Source organism: Bombyx mori, chromosome 20 (genome assembly GCF_030269925.1).
Source record: "Bombyx mori chromosome 20, ASM3026992v2".
In the NCBI taxonomy this organism is placed as follows: Eukaryota; Metazoa; Arthropoda; class Insecta; order Lepidoptera; family Bombycidae; genus Bombyx; species Bombyx mori.
The window spans coordinates 4768663-4786767 of record NC_085126.1 but is presented as its reverse complement, the minus strand read 5'-3'; the positions used below and the strand labels follow the sequence as shown (position 1 = coordinate 4786767).

Here is an 18105-nt window from a genome sequence, read left to right as displayed (position 1 = left end):
TAATGGGTGGAGTCACTTTAATGAAGCAATGACTGTTTGTAGATATTTGAGTGGTCTATACAACTTACGTAGCGCCCACGTGTGCAGTCATTACCCTAGCGCCCTCTAGTAAGAGCGTGCCGAGATCGGAGCCCACTTGCACTTGCGCCTACCATAGCTAAAGCCACCTCTGTGTTTCTGTTTCTGTTTGGCGACGACGGAACCTTTATATTTTGTAGTATTTTCATTTCATAAACCATTCCATAAACCATTCCACAACCTTCACAGCAAATATAACCACCATAAACTATATTTAGAAAAAAAAGGTTGCGTGTACTTATGTACGCGCGTAAGAAGTTATACTTTATTTTTATTAAATTTATTTATTTTTTAATTAGTTAAATTTTAATCAATTTGAAAAAAATCGATTGAACAACATCCTCAAACACGCATATTGGACATCCCTTTTCTTGACATCGTATAAATTCGGTAATTCTCGGTACGGTTCGGAAAGTTCACCTGCGGCTATATTCAGACTCGCCAAGTTACGTCGGTCGTATTGTAATGAGCGATTTAGTGGGCAACTTCATTTCTGTTAATTTTGTGTCACGGTGCGCGCGCATCGTAAAATTTCACTCATCAATTTCTCATAACGCGCCTAAAGAAGTATAACTTCAAAAAAGTCTTCAAACGAAGTGAACAAATACTCGTTCAGTTCGAAATAATCTTCACTCGTTTACTTAGCAATTTAGGAATCAGAATGGTAGACCTCCGATAATGTTTCTTTCGAATTGCTCAAACACTAACGTGAAATCTTCAAACGAACCAAAGATGTAGTTTTTAATGGTTTTCTGTAAATTCTGAAAAAAAAATTGAACTTCAATTAGATATGTTTGCAACTAAGTATCTATTAGCTAAACTAAAAAAGTAATGTGATGAACAATATATGTGATAAAAGCTGGTTTGCACTTTTATCTTATTTATCGAGTTTCAGATATTATTCGTTTATTTCTCAAATTTATAAGGAGTTGGAACGTTTGCCGCTAGGGGCGCTGTTCCAATTGTATACAAGTTGAGTTAACTTTTACGCTATCGAAGACGTTAAAAGACTCTCACTAAGCACACCAGACTCCAGACTGACCACTAAGAGAAGATACGTATTCACGTTTTCTGAGTACCTAGTCTGCTGACAAACTAAACTTATTTCCACAGAGTAATTAACAAGAATAAACTATTTAACTTTTAGAGCGACTTTGTGTACAATATATTTATATAATTTTTTTTTTTTTTTCTTTTTATATTTATATATTTAATATATTTATATAGCGAATTAATGAAAACTTAAATTACCTCAACTGTAGTATAAAAAGTATGATTCACTTCATGTTTTATAGAGTTGTTCTCATCATAGAGTATTTTAGCAAAAAAATTTCTGATATCATATCCTATACTCATATTACCTCCACTAATTTTTAGTAAAGGTTCTGAGAAACCATCATTTACAACTTCAACAACAATTTTGGAATCGCCAATTTCAAGATTTAATTTACTCTTAGATTTTAAAAACTCATCACTATTATATTGACTACTTAAATATTCATATGTTTCCTTTTGTACCTTATTTTTACAATATGTTTCGTTTTTAAATATTTCTTTGTAATCATTGGGTAATTTTACATAGAAAGAATAATGATTGTTTATAAAATTAGCAGTGTGGATATTAAAAAGATTTCCATGCAAAACCTCAGATGATTCTTGTACTAATTTCTGCAATGTTTTATTTGGTTGCTTCAAACATATTGTTCTAGAATCTTTGTGAATTTTGATAAAATGTTCTGCAGTTAACAAAACATTCTTTGTATACAAAACTGTATAAACACAATCCCTTTTGTCATGGACTCCTGGTAACTTCACTACCAATTTGATATTAACATTAACTCTGTTTAATTTTGACTTAAGTGGTATCAAATACTTTACCGTCTTCAAATACTCTCTCACTTTTATAGTAACAGTCTTCAAAATTTGATTACCAGATGATAAAGTGGTATAGATTCTTAAATTTTCAACTAAATTTGTAAGTATATTTTTTATTGTATGATGCACTGTTGTTATAGATAATTCTACAGAGAGTAATATTGTGTCTATTTCAAAATATTCTTTCAATTTCTCTGTTAGAATCATGTCGGAATGTGCTTTTTGAACTTCATCATAATTTGTGTATACGTTAATATTAGTTTGGAAAACTTCATTCATTATGTCCAGTCTGTTGGCCAATGCTATGCAACTTATGTATGTTTCCTCTTCTTTAATTTTCTTAGCAATCTTGCTATTGTTTTCAATTTCCTCAAAAATCTGATTCAGACATTCTGAATTACTCAATATGATGTCAGCCAGAATATGACTTTTATCATAATGATGATTGTGTTTATAATCTTCAACCGAGAAACTGTATATTATATTCATAAAAGTTGTACATATAATCTGATCACCAATTATTACAAAATCGTAAACTTGTCTTGCAAAATATCTTTTAAACTTTCCATCATTGTTTAAATTGGCTCTCCACATTGTTAAACCATCTGTATATATTAGTGTGTCTTTCATTACAATCATTTTATGTATAGCAGTGTTCAAATGAATTTTGTAATGCTCCTTGGTGTTGAGGTTAAATTTTATGATAGTGCCTATATTTAATGCAACAACTATCTGTAAATCATTTGGGTTTACTTCAATGTTACATATTAAAGATGGACACAAGTAAATTTTTTGTAGTGAAATCTGTTCAGTTTGATTATTAAAAACAGCTCCATATATTGTCATTCTATCAAACGTTATCAATAGTAAATTGTGATTGGTGTATAATATGTTTTCATTGGAATGAAATAAACTTTTTATTTCATTGAAGTTATTTAAGCTTAATCCGCATGTCTTTAAAATACATTTCGTCTGAATGTTTTTTGTGCAAAAATTCTCTGTAGAGACAGAAAGAAGTATTTTTTTCTCTGGTTGTAGTTCAGAATTTACTTTATGAATAGATAGTAAACAGTTATCAGACATTTGTTTTAGAAACAATATTGTCTCAGGAGTAAAATTACATATTGCTATGACATTCTGTTCTAATGGTGAAAACATATTTCTGATTAATACATTTGTATTCTTGAATTTCAGAGATATTATGTGGACGCTTCCGTTTATATCCAAACAGACGATGTAATTGTTGTAGACTAACAAGTCGTGTATATGATATTGCGGTAAAATATATTTAGAGTAATTTGGATTTGGAAACTTTAAATTGTCGTAAATAAATATTTGATTTTTGTTCCAAAAGACTAACATGGAATTACATTGGTTGTATTTTACGTTTAAGGAACTTATTGATTCTTCACATTTGAAATTGTGTCTCGACATAATGTTATCGTCAGATGTCATTCTTTGTTATGGCACAAGTAACTCAAAATAAGGATAATTCATTTAGAATTTAAATAATACAAATGTAACGTTGTTGACTATAGTCGGATTTTTAATTAGACGAAGCCAGCTGACAGTAGCTAATGTCACTTTGTGAAATAATGTTGCTATATTTAAAGTAATAGTGATGCGTTCAGTTCTCGTTCAATCACATAAATGAACAATGAGTGTGAAGAGTTAATCATTAATTTCAAACTATAAAAGAATATTATTTATATTTTACAATAAAATTGTATTAAAGTGATCCAATATAATAATATGTTACTAGTAGTATGTAACTACAATCAGTTTTTTTTATTTTCATTACCTATGTACCTATAATTGTTATATTTTATACATCTATAGTTTCAACTATATGATGCATTGGAAATAGGACAGTCTTACAAGCTTCCTCGCAATGTTTTTCTTAATGTTTAAAACACTCGGTATTCAGTACAGGTAGATACCATAGGAACATAATGTTTCGTCGAAAACTCGTTGGTATGTACAAAGCACGACTAAAATTCGAACCCCGTGCCCGATATCGGCAGTTCGGCACACTAACTATTCACTAGACAATCGAGGCAATTTCATTAATTCAGGAGTTTTTTCAATCGTTCACTTTGTCACAACACTATTTTTATTTCATCAAAAACTGACAACACAGTAAACGTCAGTTTACTTCGTCTAATAAAAAATCCGACTATAGGTATGTAGGTACTTTGTGGCTTTTCAATTTTCTTTCAACAGTTTCAAACTTTCAACTTTCAACCTTAAACATTTCGACATAATTATAAACAAGAGCTCTTTTTTTTTATGGGAATTTATGACCTGGTAACTAGATCTTTAGGTCATGCCTTATTTTAATTTATCTTATTAAAAAGGAAAAATGAAAATATGAATTGAAATGAAATGAATTTGATTAATATGAAACATGGCATGAAATGAAATGAGATCAGATGATATGGGATGAAATATAATCTCAATAAAATGGTGGTCATTTACTGAGACTTTTTCAGTGGCCTTTTTGGAGGATACCGAGAAGTTGAGTTCAGCTGCTTTGTTTGATTTTTCCACATTTGTGCACTTTCACAGATACTAAACAGTTAATAAACCAATATAGACAAAATAAAACAATTCACACAGCTTCGCTCCTCGCGTTCCCGCCAAAAAGTCCAACAAGGTTTTGAATTTTATGCTATAGTTCTATTTTTCAACAGAAAGGCGAAGGTATCACACCATACAGTATACTAGTCTTTTATAAATTCTGTCTTGAAAAATAATAATAATTTGGAGTTTATATTAATATGAATGAATTGAGATGAAGTTGATTGATTTGAGACTAATCAATTGGGATAAAATTTAATGAAATTAAATGAGATGGGATGAAATAAAGTCTCAGTAAAATGGCAGTTATTCACAGAGGCAATAGTGTTTTTTTTGGAAGAACCAGAGAAGCCGTCGTCGTGGCCTAAAAGATAAGACGTCCGGTGCATTCGTGTTGAAGCGATGCACCGGTGTTCGAATCCCGCAGGCGGGTATCAATTTTTCTAATAGAAAACGTACTCAGCAAATGTTCACGATTGACTTCCACGGTGAAGGAATAACATCGTGTAATAAAAATCAAACCCGCAAAATTATAATTTGCGTAATTACTGGTGGTAGGGGCTCTTGTGGGTCCGCGCGGGTAGGTACCACCGCCCTGCCTATTTCTGCCGTGAAGCAGCAATACGTTTCGGTTTGAAGGGTAGGGCAGCCGTTGTAACTATACTTGAGACCTTACAACTTATATCTCAAGGTAGATGGCGCATTTACGTTGTAGATGTCTATGAGCTCCAGTAGCCACTTAACACGAGGTGGGGCTGTTAGATTGTCCACCCATCTAAGCAATAAATTAAAAAAAAAGCCAAGTCCAGCGACTGTTTTTTTTTCGCACATTTATACAGTGTCATAGATGCTTAACAGCAGTCTGAAGAAACAAGGAATTAACAAAATAAAACAATTCACACAACTTCGCTAATCGCGCTAATCACGCTAATCACGCATAACAATAGCACTAACTAAACAAAATAATCTCATAATTTCACACCTCGCCTTTCGTATTGAGAAGGTTGAAAAGTTATTCAGCATACCTATTTGCTTTAATAGCAATAAAGATAAATATCCCATAATCGGTTTTTAGGATCACAATATCATCTGGCTTAAAATGAAATATTACATCATGATTAATTTGATTCACTCTAAGTGAAGTATCAAATGTATCGTATTACTTCTATCTAAAAAAAATGTTTTCTATCCGTTTGCCTGAGCTCCTCTTAGACCCGTTGCAGAAATACTGATCATTGGGGCAAACTGTCCTGCTAGTTTGGTCCAACTTTGAGAAAAAATTCAATCGTCGGACCTTATTTCGATGGGTAGTGATCGGGGAGTTCTTCAGAATCTCATTCCAAACATCGCAGTGTTTCAAAACGAAATTCCTTGACCAGTATGTGTTCCTAATGATGTCCTAAAGTCCTAAGCTTATGACGCCCGTATTTGTATTGAGCGATGCGACTGTGCCAGTGTTCAAATCAAGCAGAAATCTACCATTTAAAAAAAACTAAATACCTAGGCCCTTTGATAAGTTCATAGCCGTTCCTTAAATCCCGTAGGTAAGCATGTAAAATGTAAATTAACAACGGATTTCCAAGATGACGGAATAACATCGAATGAAACCAGCCAAAATAAAAATATGCTTACACGCTTTGTAAAGTGTTTCGTTAATCTGTACAGGTTGATAGTCTGGTTATTTCTCTTTCTGCCACGGAGCGGAGCGTACAGCCGTTATACTTTACAGCTGAGACTTAGACCTCATGTCTCATGGTAGGCGGCAGCATTCATAATAAGATGGGTTCCTACTTAGCATGCGCTCACTCATGTATATCACATAAAACTCCCGCATTTGAACGTGGTCGCCCACAATGAGCCTTATCAAAAGGTTAAATAATACCCAAAGAGTAATGGAAAGGACTACGCTGGGAGCTCAAGTCAGGACCAAAGAGATTCCTAGATGAACAGGTATATCCTGAGGGATTACCAGGTTGAAGTGGCAGTGATAGAGGAGAAGTGGCATTGTTAGTTTATAGCCGCTGGATAAAAAATAACCCTTATAAGGGACGAATAATTGTAAACCGACGAACTGTGGAAGGTCGTGGGAACCCAGCACCTGGACCTGTCGTTGTGTCGAGCCGTGCGACACCTTTCTGCCTAGCTGTAAACGATGATGAAACACGGATAAGAGTTTCTTAAAGGTACATATAACAAAATTTTTTAGGTAAAATAAAATATCAAAGTATGTTGACACCATTTACTCCTCGAAAAGATGATCATTAAATTATTATAAACGAAAATATGTATTTAATTTAAAATAAATGACAATTTTGAATCCTAATACAGCATTTTTCACATTTATTGTCCACAATCTTGTAATAATGATAAAAATATGTAAATAAAAATACTTGTCAAATGATCTCAATCCAATGATTTTAGGAAAGGGTCTATCTAATACTGAGTATGTAATGGAGAAGGAAAAGGATTTAGGCGATTTACTAACTTAAAATTAGTTCGATGAACAACAAATTGATTACATAATGAGTTATACAGTTAAAATTTTTCACGTCACAAAGTTTAATCAGTCAACATTTTAATAATGCAAATCTTGTGATAGCATTGTGTTGCTTGAATGTTAAAATTACAATTAAAATATAGAAGTCCAACAAACATTAAAATATAGGAGTAAACGTGCCTTAATTTACAATATTATAATAGAAAAGAATAAACACAGGCAAGGATGTAGCATTTCGATCGAGTTATTTACAAGCCACAATAAATAAATTATTAAAAAACCTTCAGAAAGAGAGACATTTTCATATTTACGAACTAATTGGCACACTTTCACATTGAATCACTAGCAAACTAACGCCTAAATTACAAAAACAAATTAAAAGAGGTTCCATCAGTAAAAGTGTAACGAGAATAGTCAGCGACTAAACTCCTTCGCCTGTTTATTTATACAAAATAAACTGAATTTTTTTACTGAAAATTTAATCAAATAGAGGCTGATCTAAAAATCTTTTTGTATTGAAAACTTGTGAAAAACTATAAATTGTTACTGTATGTATTTACATTTGTTTGATATGTTTTTATTGCGGTCGTTTTACCCTAATAAATATTTAACTCCGTAGCTGCATCGTGAAGTTTCAAAGTCAATGCATTTTTTGCCCAGATCGTCTATAATTAGGCCGGTGTTTATAATTAATAAAATTATTGCTTTATTGTCATTTCGCCTGGAGAAAATACGGTAATACTTTTAGTTGTTAACACTAAATGCATCCCGTTTTTCTTCTTAACCATTAGGAAAGCATAAACTTTGCTTATTTACGCTCTTAAGAGATACATAATTAAACGTTTCTGTAATTTCTTTATTCTTATTTCAAATTCATTTTTTTCTCGCCATTTTTCTCATAATCTCCGAAGCACCTACGGAGTTATCGAGACAACAGTTTGTTCCTTGATTTTCACCTAAGAAATCACTTAACCAACGGGCATAATAAAATTCTATAGTAAATGCTTAAATTAATACTAGACGTTTTTAATTACTATAATTATATTTACAGATTTTTCTCACAATCATGAGTATTATAATTGCACTTTATTTGTATGCGGATCGCACGATCGTCGCGTGTATTTCGTAAAAAACGCTATTTTTTTTAATAATTTTCTCTTATTTGTACTCTTTCAATAGAGACGGAAAAAAAATCGTGCAATCAACCTTTATATGAAATTAATGAACATTTTCGATAATTTTAATATAATTATTTCGGTTTTATTTATGAGTCATTCTTTTTTTATTACGAACACAATCTCAGTGATTGTTGATTTAGTTTTGGCTGTATCATATAAAATGGCACACCGAGAACATTCTCGATTGACGTTCAAAAATCGAAACGCGTGTTTTCGTTGCTTCGTTCCTGCGTGCTGCACGGACCCGCGTCACCGTTTTCGTTCACCGGTAACATGACGATAGCGGACGTCGCCGCCGTCGCGTATTATTTGTTACTTCTTGATGTCGGGATCCATTTTTGTTTTGTCCATCGAAGACGAGACCATACCGCTTTGTGGATACAATTTGTCTAGATGCTTGAGCGATTCGTTGAGAAAGTTCTGGAAAAAAATTGAATTGGAAGATCAAAAACACTTCACAAGCATTGTTTTTTTTTCCTACCTATGCTGATAGCCTTGAGAGGCTATTTCAGCTTCTCCTTGGTGTGTAGGTGAGCTCACGGGGCTCAAACCGGGAGTGATGCTAAACCTGGCCCTAGCAAGAGCAGTGCTTCGCAGAATCTACCACGGGATCGAAAACGCGACCCACAGAGAAGATCCTGCGAGAAACTCAGTGGGCTGTATCTGTGGGTTAATTTACTCGTCGGGCCCTTCGTCGCAAGCGACGGGTTCGGCGAAGACGGTGACCGGTGCTTGAGATACTTAAAAGCTCCGTTAGTGGATCGGGAGGATCCGTAATGACGTACTTAGGGTAACGTCGACTGTTTATCATTCGGTCCACGGGATCGGGTATGAAGCATTGACTTCAAGCGTAATGAATATAACTGCAGTATGCAATATCGAAAATAAAGACTTGACTGGATTTCATTTTGCATCAAAACTAACGCTTCAATTTGTCTATAAGTAGTTTTTTTTTAAATAACAGTTGCTTATAAGTCAGTCAGTCAGTACAGTACATCCCGTGTTAGTGTATTTTTGCAGTCAAATTGACGTGACTGACCGGCTGCATTGCTAAGCTATGTATGGGTAGCTGGCGAAAATATCTAAGCTATTAAAACAAATAGATAGCTTTACAACTAACAGCCTCCGTGAGAAAGTTCAGTTTATTTTTACGAGACCTTTGATATTTACCTGTATTGCTGTTAACGCGGCCACTATAGCCGGCCCTCCGAATCCGTGTGATATGAGTGAGAAATGTGTGAGGTGTCGCTGTATGGCCGGCTCCAGTAAATGTGGGGGTCTGGTGTTGCACAACGGGGACCGATCCTGGTTCAGCAGATCCATAAGTTCTTTCGTTACCTGGATTTAAAAAAAATTGTTGACATTATATTTTTCCAACTGGAAAGGCAACGGCATCATACCATACAGCTTAATTTTTTTTAAATTTTTTTTTTATGAAAAATGATATGGAGCGAAATGAAATGAAGTTGAATAATTTGAAACATTGATCAACTGGCATGAAATTAAATTAAATGAGATGATGTAGAGTGAAATATAATCTCTGTATAATTTTGTTTATTTACTAAGACTTTAGTGGACTTTTTGGTAGATCCCGATAAACTACGTCCAGCGGCTTTGTTTCATTTTCCCACATTTGTGCACTTTCACAGGTACTAAACAGTTAAAAAACCACCGCTATTACACATTTAAACCTAAAGAAAGACTAACTCAACAAAATAAAACAATTCACATAACATCGTTCCTGGCGTTCCCGCCAAAAAGTCCAAATTTTTTGATACTATCATGTGACACTGACAGACTCCACGACGGATAGCTGAATATTAAAAATAACGTCGCTGTCAAATCAAAATCTGCTATGTGCAAAAACTCTTATTTTGAATTAACGAGTAACGTATAAAATTTTATATGAAAGTGAATTTTTAAGAACTGATATCAAATGAAAGCTATAGATAAATATTAAAGCTATAGACACACACATAAGAGTTTTTTTATACGGTAGATAGGGCTGTGAACTATACGAAAAGGTCAAAAAGTAAAAAGTTTGGTTTGACAACGACGATAAGTTTTTTTTTCTAGAACATGCCTGTTTAGTGGCCTGCAGCAGGTCTCGGCGTCGTCTGGCGTCATGTTCCGCGTACTGTCTCGCGAGGTACTCGGCTAGGGCTCGCGCCGGGAACTCCGTCTCGCATACGTAACCGAAGTCTCTGGCCAGGTGTACCGCTTCGGCTATTCGTTGAGAATGCCATGTATTAATCATACTGGTGGTAGGATCTCTTGTGAGTCCGCGCGGGTAGGTACCACCGCCCCGCCTATTTCTGCCGTGAAGCAGTAATGCGTTTCGGTTTGAAGGGTGGGGCAGCCGTTGTAACTATACCAAGGTGGGTGACGGCATTTACGTTGTCTATGGGCTCCAGTAACCATTTAACACCAGGTGGGCTATGAGATCATCCACCCATCTAAGCAATAAATAAAAAAAAGTTAGGGTTGACTCGCAGCGATTTTTGTTAAGACGCTCCGATTGAATTTCATATGGCAATCGTATATTGGTCCCGTGTGGAGTATTCTCGATACGAATTACATCTACCTTTAGCTCCATTCATTAACCGAGATACATCGAGGGGTATTAGGTATTTGTTTTAAGCAACACTTTTGCAACATCGCACTGTTGTTGCTAATACGAAATAAAACGCATAATAATTACAAAGCGAAATGTCGCTTATTAAGCGAATTGCCCTTTGACCCAAATAGAATTTCACCGCTATATCTACTAGACAAAGCAGAGTGGAAATCTTTGGAGGAGGCCTTTACCTGGGAGGGGTCCATACATATATTATATAAACTAAAGGTACAAAAAAAAAAATGTAATTGCATGGAATAAAAGGCTTAATAATAATAATAATATCTACTATACTAAATGCACCAAAGTTTTTAAGGTAACCTTAAATTTTTGAACCGCAATGTTTTTATTGGAATCGTTAGTGATTTACGTGTAATACACAAACGAACAAAAAGACCGACCAAGAATATTATATAAAATCAGGTTTTCAGTAAACTTAATAGACAGTAGTGTACCTCATTAGGACACAGACAAATGGTAAAATAAAATAAGTACTCAATTAAAAGTCGTGTTTTTAAAATATCATTATAGAAAATTACTGACTACCTACAGTTAAGTATTTTTTATTTTTATTTAATCATACTTCAAAATTGTATTGTAAGTTATTAGTTATAGACGAAATACAACAGAGTGATAGATAATGAAGTTTATTAGAAAGAGAGTTTATTAGTTATTATTTTATTAGTTATTATATTATTATTATCTGTTTACTTGGAGATTTTTTTTAAAGGGATTTTTACAAAGACCATACCTTCAACTAAAGAGGTTAATAACGTAACATTAGCGGCTTTCCGTCTCCCCGCCGGTAAGTTCAGGCCGATTTTCTCCAATTTCTCCCGAAGTAATCTCCCGCCATTTTTGCTTTTCGCTCTGAAAAGAAAGAAACAAATGAAGTAAAGTCGTCGTGGCTTAAATCATAAGACGTACATACGGTGCAGTCGTATCAAGCAATGCAATGCAACGGTATTCGAATCCCGTAGGCGGGTACCAATTTTTCTAATGAAATACATACTTGAGTGCTGCTTAAGTTACTACAAAAAAAATTAATACTAGTTGAGATAGTTTTACGACAGAACAACGTTTAAATATCAATTTTCATATTTATGTTCGGAGTTGTGATCGATAACTGTGTATTTGTTTTTAGGTTCTGTACTCTTTAATTCCTTAGTCTACATAAGGATTAAAAAATTAATGCGTAAAATTTTAATGCAATTTACAAAAATACCCAAACCGCACATTTTATGAACAAAATTTATGACCGTTTATTTGTGTTCATCAAGAATTCCGCGTCATTGACCTTTAAGCAAGACAAGTAGGTAGCAACCTTTTTTCATAGACACGTAGTTAAGTAAATAAAATAAAAAGATAAATGTGACAGGTCGCATGTCAAGTACTGCTACCGACCGCGAGATGGAGCTACAGATAACGTATCGATTACCGTCAAAATCGTAGTGATTGACGCATAGAATGCATTCGAGCATTCTTTATCGATTAGCAATATTAAAAGTATGCCTTATCTACTTAATATTTAGGAATAAATTTGATTCTAATATCATAGTTTTATCATGGTTAATATGTTTGTTATTAATATTATTAGTATACTGTGTAATTAATAGTAGTTAATATATAATATATCAAAATATTTGTGAAAAGTAGTTCTAATTATATGAATGACTTGCGAAAACCCAAGAAAATATTTTAAATAATCTCAGGAATTAAAACAAAAATAAATACATACATACGCATCAAAAAAGTATTTTTCTTAATATGTAGTACTTTTTTAATACTCTATACATCAAACTCAACGAGAATCAAGTTTATAGGTTTCTAAATTCCGTTAGCACAATATAAAAATAATAAAAAAAAAAAACTTTATCTATGAACAAATGAGAGTGTATTCGGTATACCGTAATTGTTTCGTAATTTGATTGATTTTAGACGGAAGTCAGTGGGTGTCTTGACTATTGACCGTTTGAAAAGTTGAATCCGGAATGAGATTATGGAATTTTTCATCGATTCAAATCACGTTCAACCAGTTGAATATTATTTGCGTTTAATTGAAACTATAAGTACGATAATCTATATATTAATACGCGAAGCAAAAACTTTGTATCCCTTTTTACGAATATTGCGCGGACGGAGGAGTATGAAATTTTCCATACTTATAGAGAATAGAGAGAAGAAGCGCACAATGCTAATATTTTTTTTAAATAATGCATAAAAGATACATTAAATCAATAAAGAAAACATTACACACACTACATACCATGTATTTGACGCACACACGCATGCATACTATTTATTGTCAAACTTTTGTTCTTAACGTCTGTTGTCAAATTGAGAATAGAATATAGTTTGTTTTTTTATAGTGTAGTCTTGGCGAAATTTGTGATTATAGAAGTATAAAATACAATCATAATAGTGTACAAACTTACAATTTCAATTAATTATAGTCGAATTTCGACTACTGCGGGGCCTCTAGTAACGATAAATTTATTAGGTATTGGTGTAAGTCCACGGTCGGAAGGTTTAAGTCTTAACACTAAACATACCGTAACGGGCCAATTGACCCATTTTGAACTTTTGCATTGAAAATGTACGTATCATCTTGTTGCTTTTCCACATTTGACTTCATGACTTTTTCTTACCAATTAATCTACAGTTATTATACTCTTTTTTTTGTTTTGTTTTGTTTATTTTGAGTAATACTTGTCGTATACCGTTATCTACCCGCTATGACAGAAATAGGTACCAGTAAGTGTTGTTATGATTAGTGTTAAATATTAAGTGTACTTACTACCTATCGTTTGAAGGAGGGCTATGAGACGCAGGAAACCTATTTCCATTAGGACGTTAACAGTTAATTTCCTATCGTAAGCTATCTTTTTATGCATTTGTACCTACATACAAAGTAATATCAATGTTCCACATCAGAATCTGCTAGACAGATTTCCTGCGAGAGCTCATTTTTTTAACAAATTAGGGGGATTAAAAACTTTGAAATTCTTTTCGATGTCTCAAGTTCTATGTACCAGGTCTAAGATCCCACGATAGGCTCAGCGCTGATTGGATGTGGTAAAGGTGGATATGGAGGAGAATAACCTCACCCAGAAGGATGCCAAAGACCGGGCAAAATTGAGGAGTTTCAGTGGGAAAATAGCCATAGGTCTAGAAACCGGTCTAGTGAGAAATTAGATTTATGGACGAGCTCACATCCCACCTGGTGTTAACTGGTTACCGGAGCCCATATACAACATAAGTGAGATATGAATTATAAGGTCTCAGTATGGTTACAACGGCTGCCTCACTCTTCAAACCGAAATGCATTACTGCTTCACGACAGAAATAGGCAAGGTGGTGATACCTACCCGTGCAGACTCACAAGAAGTCATACCATCAGTAAGAAGAAGAAGTTAGTTTAGATCCACACTTTGACAGAACAAAATTAATATCGGTTATTCATTACCGACTCTTCTCATTATTCTGGGACGCTCTTTTTCTTTTCAAATAGACACTAAGAAAAATTCAATATTCAATATTTTAAAGTCCTCAAAGACCCTCCCCGCGAAACTAAATTCCTTCGTAAATAATTAAGGCGAAGGTTGTCGAAGTTGTATTTATGATAAGCATAATTTCGCGTTGCCGCGTTCCAAATCTACCCTCCCGGTTCTTTGCGGTATTCGGATTAAATTCCGCCATGGAATCGTTATTAGATTGAGATTTTCTACATGTTTCTATTTCATAATTCATAATACGTTAACTTGTTTACGTTTTTAATATAAAACGGGATCTAGTGTATCAATTTAATATAGTTTGAATACTAAAAAAAACATTGTAAAGCATTCGAATTGTCGGAAATCTTAAAATTAAAATTGTAAATGCGAGAATAAACTGCAAAAGTAGATATAATATTGTCTAGGACTCGCAAAGGACTGTGTTCAAATTACATATCATGTTTATAATATATTGTTAGGACGGTCATTAAAAGAAGAATTAATTAGCGCTAGAAGCGTGCCCACGGTGGGAGCACCCGTGGCGAAACCTCGTCGCGGTGCTGGGGCAGGACCTCTCTTTGCGGGCTGTCGTTGCCTGTATGGTAGAGGACCGGAGTTCGTGGGAGGCCATGGCTGGGTTCTGTGACTTGCTCCTCAGCGTAGAAGGCGGGGTGGATGGCGCGGGCGAGAAGCCGCCGCGCAACCTCCGCAGGGACCGTCGAGTGCCAGGTACGGGGGCGCCCGGCACTCGATTGTTGGTCCAGTGGTGAAGCGATGCAAGGTGGCTCCTGTGCGCCGCTCACGGTGTGTCTCCCGAGACGACGCCCTTCGGGATTTTCCCGGGGATGAGATCCCGTCCGATCATTAATACTGGTATCGGCGAAGGCGGGACTTTCGGCGCGCACTGCGTTACCGTAAGTTTCGTGTAGTCGGTGTGGTGGAGCTCGATGGGGTTTAGTGAGTAGTCGGTTCTGCGGAGCAAATGCCTCGCGCGCTTTCAAGTCATAGTCTCCTGTGAGAAATTGGGGGAGGTGGAGGACCTCGGTCCTTCTATTCTCCCCTTCATCCTCTCAGGAGGCGCCGGAGTCCTAAATAACCCGATCCGTTACCCCCTCGACATACGTAAATGCATCATTCCTCTGCGTTAAAAAAAAAGGATGTTCATTAGTGTTTTCTAACGCAAATACTAATCGTTTTTAAATTAGGGAAAAAATACATTCTGATTCACACGTGCAATATCGGGGCAAGTTGCTAGTCGTAAAAAAAGGGTGCGTATACTTATGTACGCGCGTAAGAAGTTATACTTTATTTTTATTAAATTTATTTCTTTTTTTTTATTTAAATTTTAATCAATTTGAAAAAAAATCGATTAAACAACATCCTCAAACACGCATATTTCCTTTTCCTTTTTCTTGACATCGTATAAATTCGGTAATTCTCGGTACGGTTCGGAAAGTTCACCTGCGGCTATATTCAGACTCGCCAAGTTACGTTGGTCGTATTGTAATGAGCGATTTAGTGGGCAGCTTCATTCTGTTAATTTTGTGTCACGGTGCGCGCGCATCGTAAAATTTCACTCTCATCAATTTTTTATAACGCGCCTAAAGAAGTATAACTTCAAAAAGAAAATTTCACTGTTATAGAGAACCGAATTAATTTATAGGCTAACAACACCGCTGAATGTCAAGAAAATCAACAGACAAATAATTTTGTTTTAAGAATCAATTCAATACGATTCTGCATAGTTAACTTCAATGACCGTAGCGAAGCGTGGGTTTTCTTTGTGAATAATTATAATAATGGCCGCCATCTTAGAGCGGCTTACGTATTTTGACAGCTTACTATTTATGAAAGAAAAAACCGCATACGTGTTATAATAATATTGTTAGAAGATGATGATGACATTGGAGGCGTGGCCTAAGTGACGTCAAGGATGGTGTGATGTCGGGAAGGCGCGTGGCGAGATATTGTTGGAGGGGCGCGTTTAGGCTCGAGGCGCGTTGGCACAAGACATCGTTCTCTTTTGCTTGCGACAGTCGGGACGGACGGACGTTCACATCGTTGCACAATCGTTGTATTTTATTATTCAAAGTTATTATTGTCAAAGTTTAGTTGTTGTCAAGATTTAGTTCCATTTTGTTAACCTTAGTTAATTTACATTGTTGGTTATAATTAAAGTGATTTCTGTCTAGGTTATATCGTTTATATTTTTTTTTTTAATAGTAAAGTTAGGGTGTTGATAATATCAGAAGTGGGATACGCATAAAGTTTTCATATCTTTGTGTATATCCTTAAGCCTACTGTGCTATTCTGAAACATTGTTCTAAAACAAAGTCGAAATGTCAAAGTCAAGTACAGGTAGAGGTAAAAATAATAAAACACGTGAACGTTCTCCGAATCCTGGACTGTACCAACAACTTCAAGCGATTGTATCTCGCCTGAATGCGTTGGAAGACAATTCAAGGTCTGGTATAGCGACTGTTGTTGAGAGGCAGCCTGCGGTGGAGTCATCGGGATCGGCGGGCAGTGCTGTGGTGCCGTGCGTGGTTCTGGCTTCTGAGCAAAGCACGACACCGCCATTGGTGCCTACGCCGGTTCCACGAGTTTCCGCTGACGATTGCGTCGCTGCCGAGGTAGCCGGTAAAATTGTAAGCGCAATTAATGAATTGAATCTGGTAAGGCCGAACCATATTTATATATCAAACTTTGATCCCGATTTAAATGACATTAATGTTTGGTGTGATGAAGTTGATCATGCACGTGTCATTTATAGGTGGACCGATAGGGAGTGCTTATCTCATATTGGTAATTGCCTTAAAGGCGATGCTCGTGTGTGGTTAAATGAATGGGTCACCAATGACCGTAGCTGGTCTAATTTTAAACGCGAGTTTAAGCCGTTGTGTCCCCGTCGGGTAGATGTTGCAAATATCCTTTTTGATGTTATGAAAACCGATTCCAACAACTATCCTACATACGCGGAATATGTTAGGCGATCTTTATTGCGTCTTCGTATAGTAAATGGACTTAGTGACGAATTAGTTTCAGCAATAGTGATCCGAGGTATCGTTGATCCACAAATTCGTGCGGCCGCTACAAACGCGAGGTTATTGCCTAACGATTTAGTTGAGTTTTTCTCCATATATGTAAAGCCTACACCTCAAACAAAAACAAATCATAATACTCGCACTGTAGCTGGTCGCTTTCATAATACACAATTCTCATCACGTAAAAGAGAGCATAGTTCTAGTAGAACCGGTTGTTACGTATGTGGATCATTTGGCCATAGACAAGTGAATTGCCCTAAGCGAACGAGAAAACGTTCGCCTACTGTGAATGATAGATTCACATCTGTACCCGCTGCCAGCTCCTCTGTGCAGAAGCCTGAACCTTGTTCTTTTTGTAAAAAGCTGGGCCATAAAGTAGAGCAGTGTTTCTTTAAGCAGCGTTCTGAAGCTCGAGGAAAATCTAACGTGAATTTTTGCCGTGATACTGTAAATGACTATAGAAAAAATGATATAGCTACTGCGATCGTACAGGGTGTACCAGTCGATATCCTGATAGATAGTGGATCCACAGTCTCGCTTATGTCTGAATCAATTGTAAAACATTTTCAATGTAAACGAGTACCCTCATTTTGCGTGTTACGAGGAATTGGTGACTGTGATACTGAATCTCGCTATTTTACTACTTTGACAGTTGAGTTTCCCGAAATCACACTAGAAATAGACTTTCAAATTGTTAGTGACAAGTTCATGAATACTCCAGTCATAATCGGTACTGACGTTT

At 35.5% G+C, this 18105-nt stretch overlaps 2 protein-coding genes across 6 annotated transcripts in view; both read right to left on the bottom strand.

Annotated features, from left to right (window-relative positions):
• Positions 1–342: 342 nt before the first annotated feature.
• LOC105842450 (uncharacterized) lies at positions 343–4249 on the bottom strand. Of its 3 annotated transcripts, none has more exons than XM_012695615.4 (3): positions 4136–4249; positions 1330–3490; positions 343–839 (listed from the first exon to the last, which is right to left on the bottom strand). In XM_012695615.4, the coding sequence occupies exons 2-3, from the start codon at positions 3406–3408 to the stop codon at positions 735–737; spliced, it is 2184 nt and encodes a 727-aa protein (XP_012551069.1). In that variant the 5' UTR covers positions 3409–3490; positions 4136–4249; the 3' UTR covers positions 343–734. The 3 variants fall into 3 exon arrangements, with proteins under 3 accessions (XP_012551069.1, XP_021207305.1, XP_037874098.1); XM_021351630.3 differs by having other exon boundaries at positions 1597–3490; XM_038018170.2 differs by having other exon boundaries at positions 1957–3490.
• Positions 4250–6758: 2509 nt separating this feature from the next.
• The window catches only part of LOC100302602 (transcription factor AP-2), a 104695-nt gene continuing 93348 nt past the window's right edge, over positions 6759–18105 (bottom strand). For all 3 annotated transcript variants that reach the window (XM_038018059.2, XM_062674314.1, XM_038018056.2), the window contains exons 7-10: positions 11577–11695; positions 10292–10434; positions 9379–9546; positions 6759–8628 (exon numbers count right to left, since the gene is read on the bottom strand). In XM_038018059.2, the coding sequence (XP_037873987.1) occupies positions 8521–8628; positions 9379–9546; positions 10292–10434; positions 11577–11695 (538 nt within the window). In that variant the 3' untranslated portion in view covers positions 6759–8520. The remainder of the gene's footprint in view (positions 8629–9378; positions 9547–10291; positions 10435–11576; positions 11696–18105) is intronic.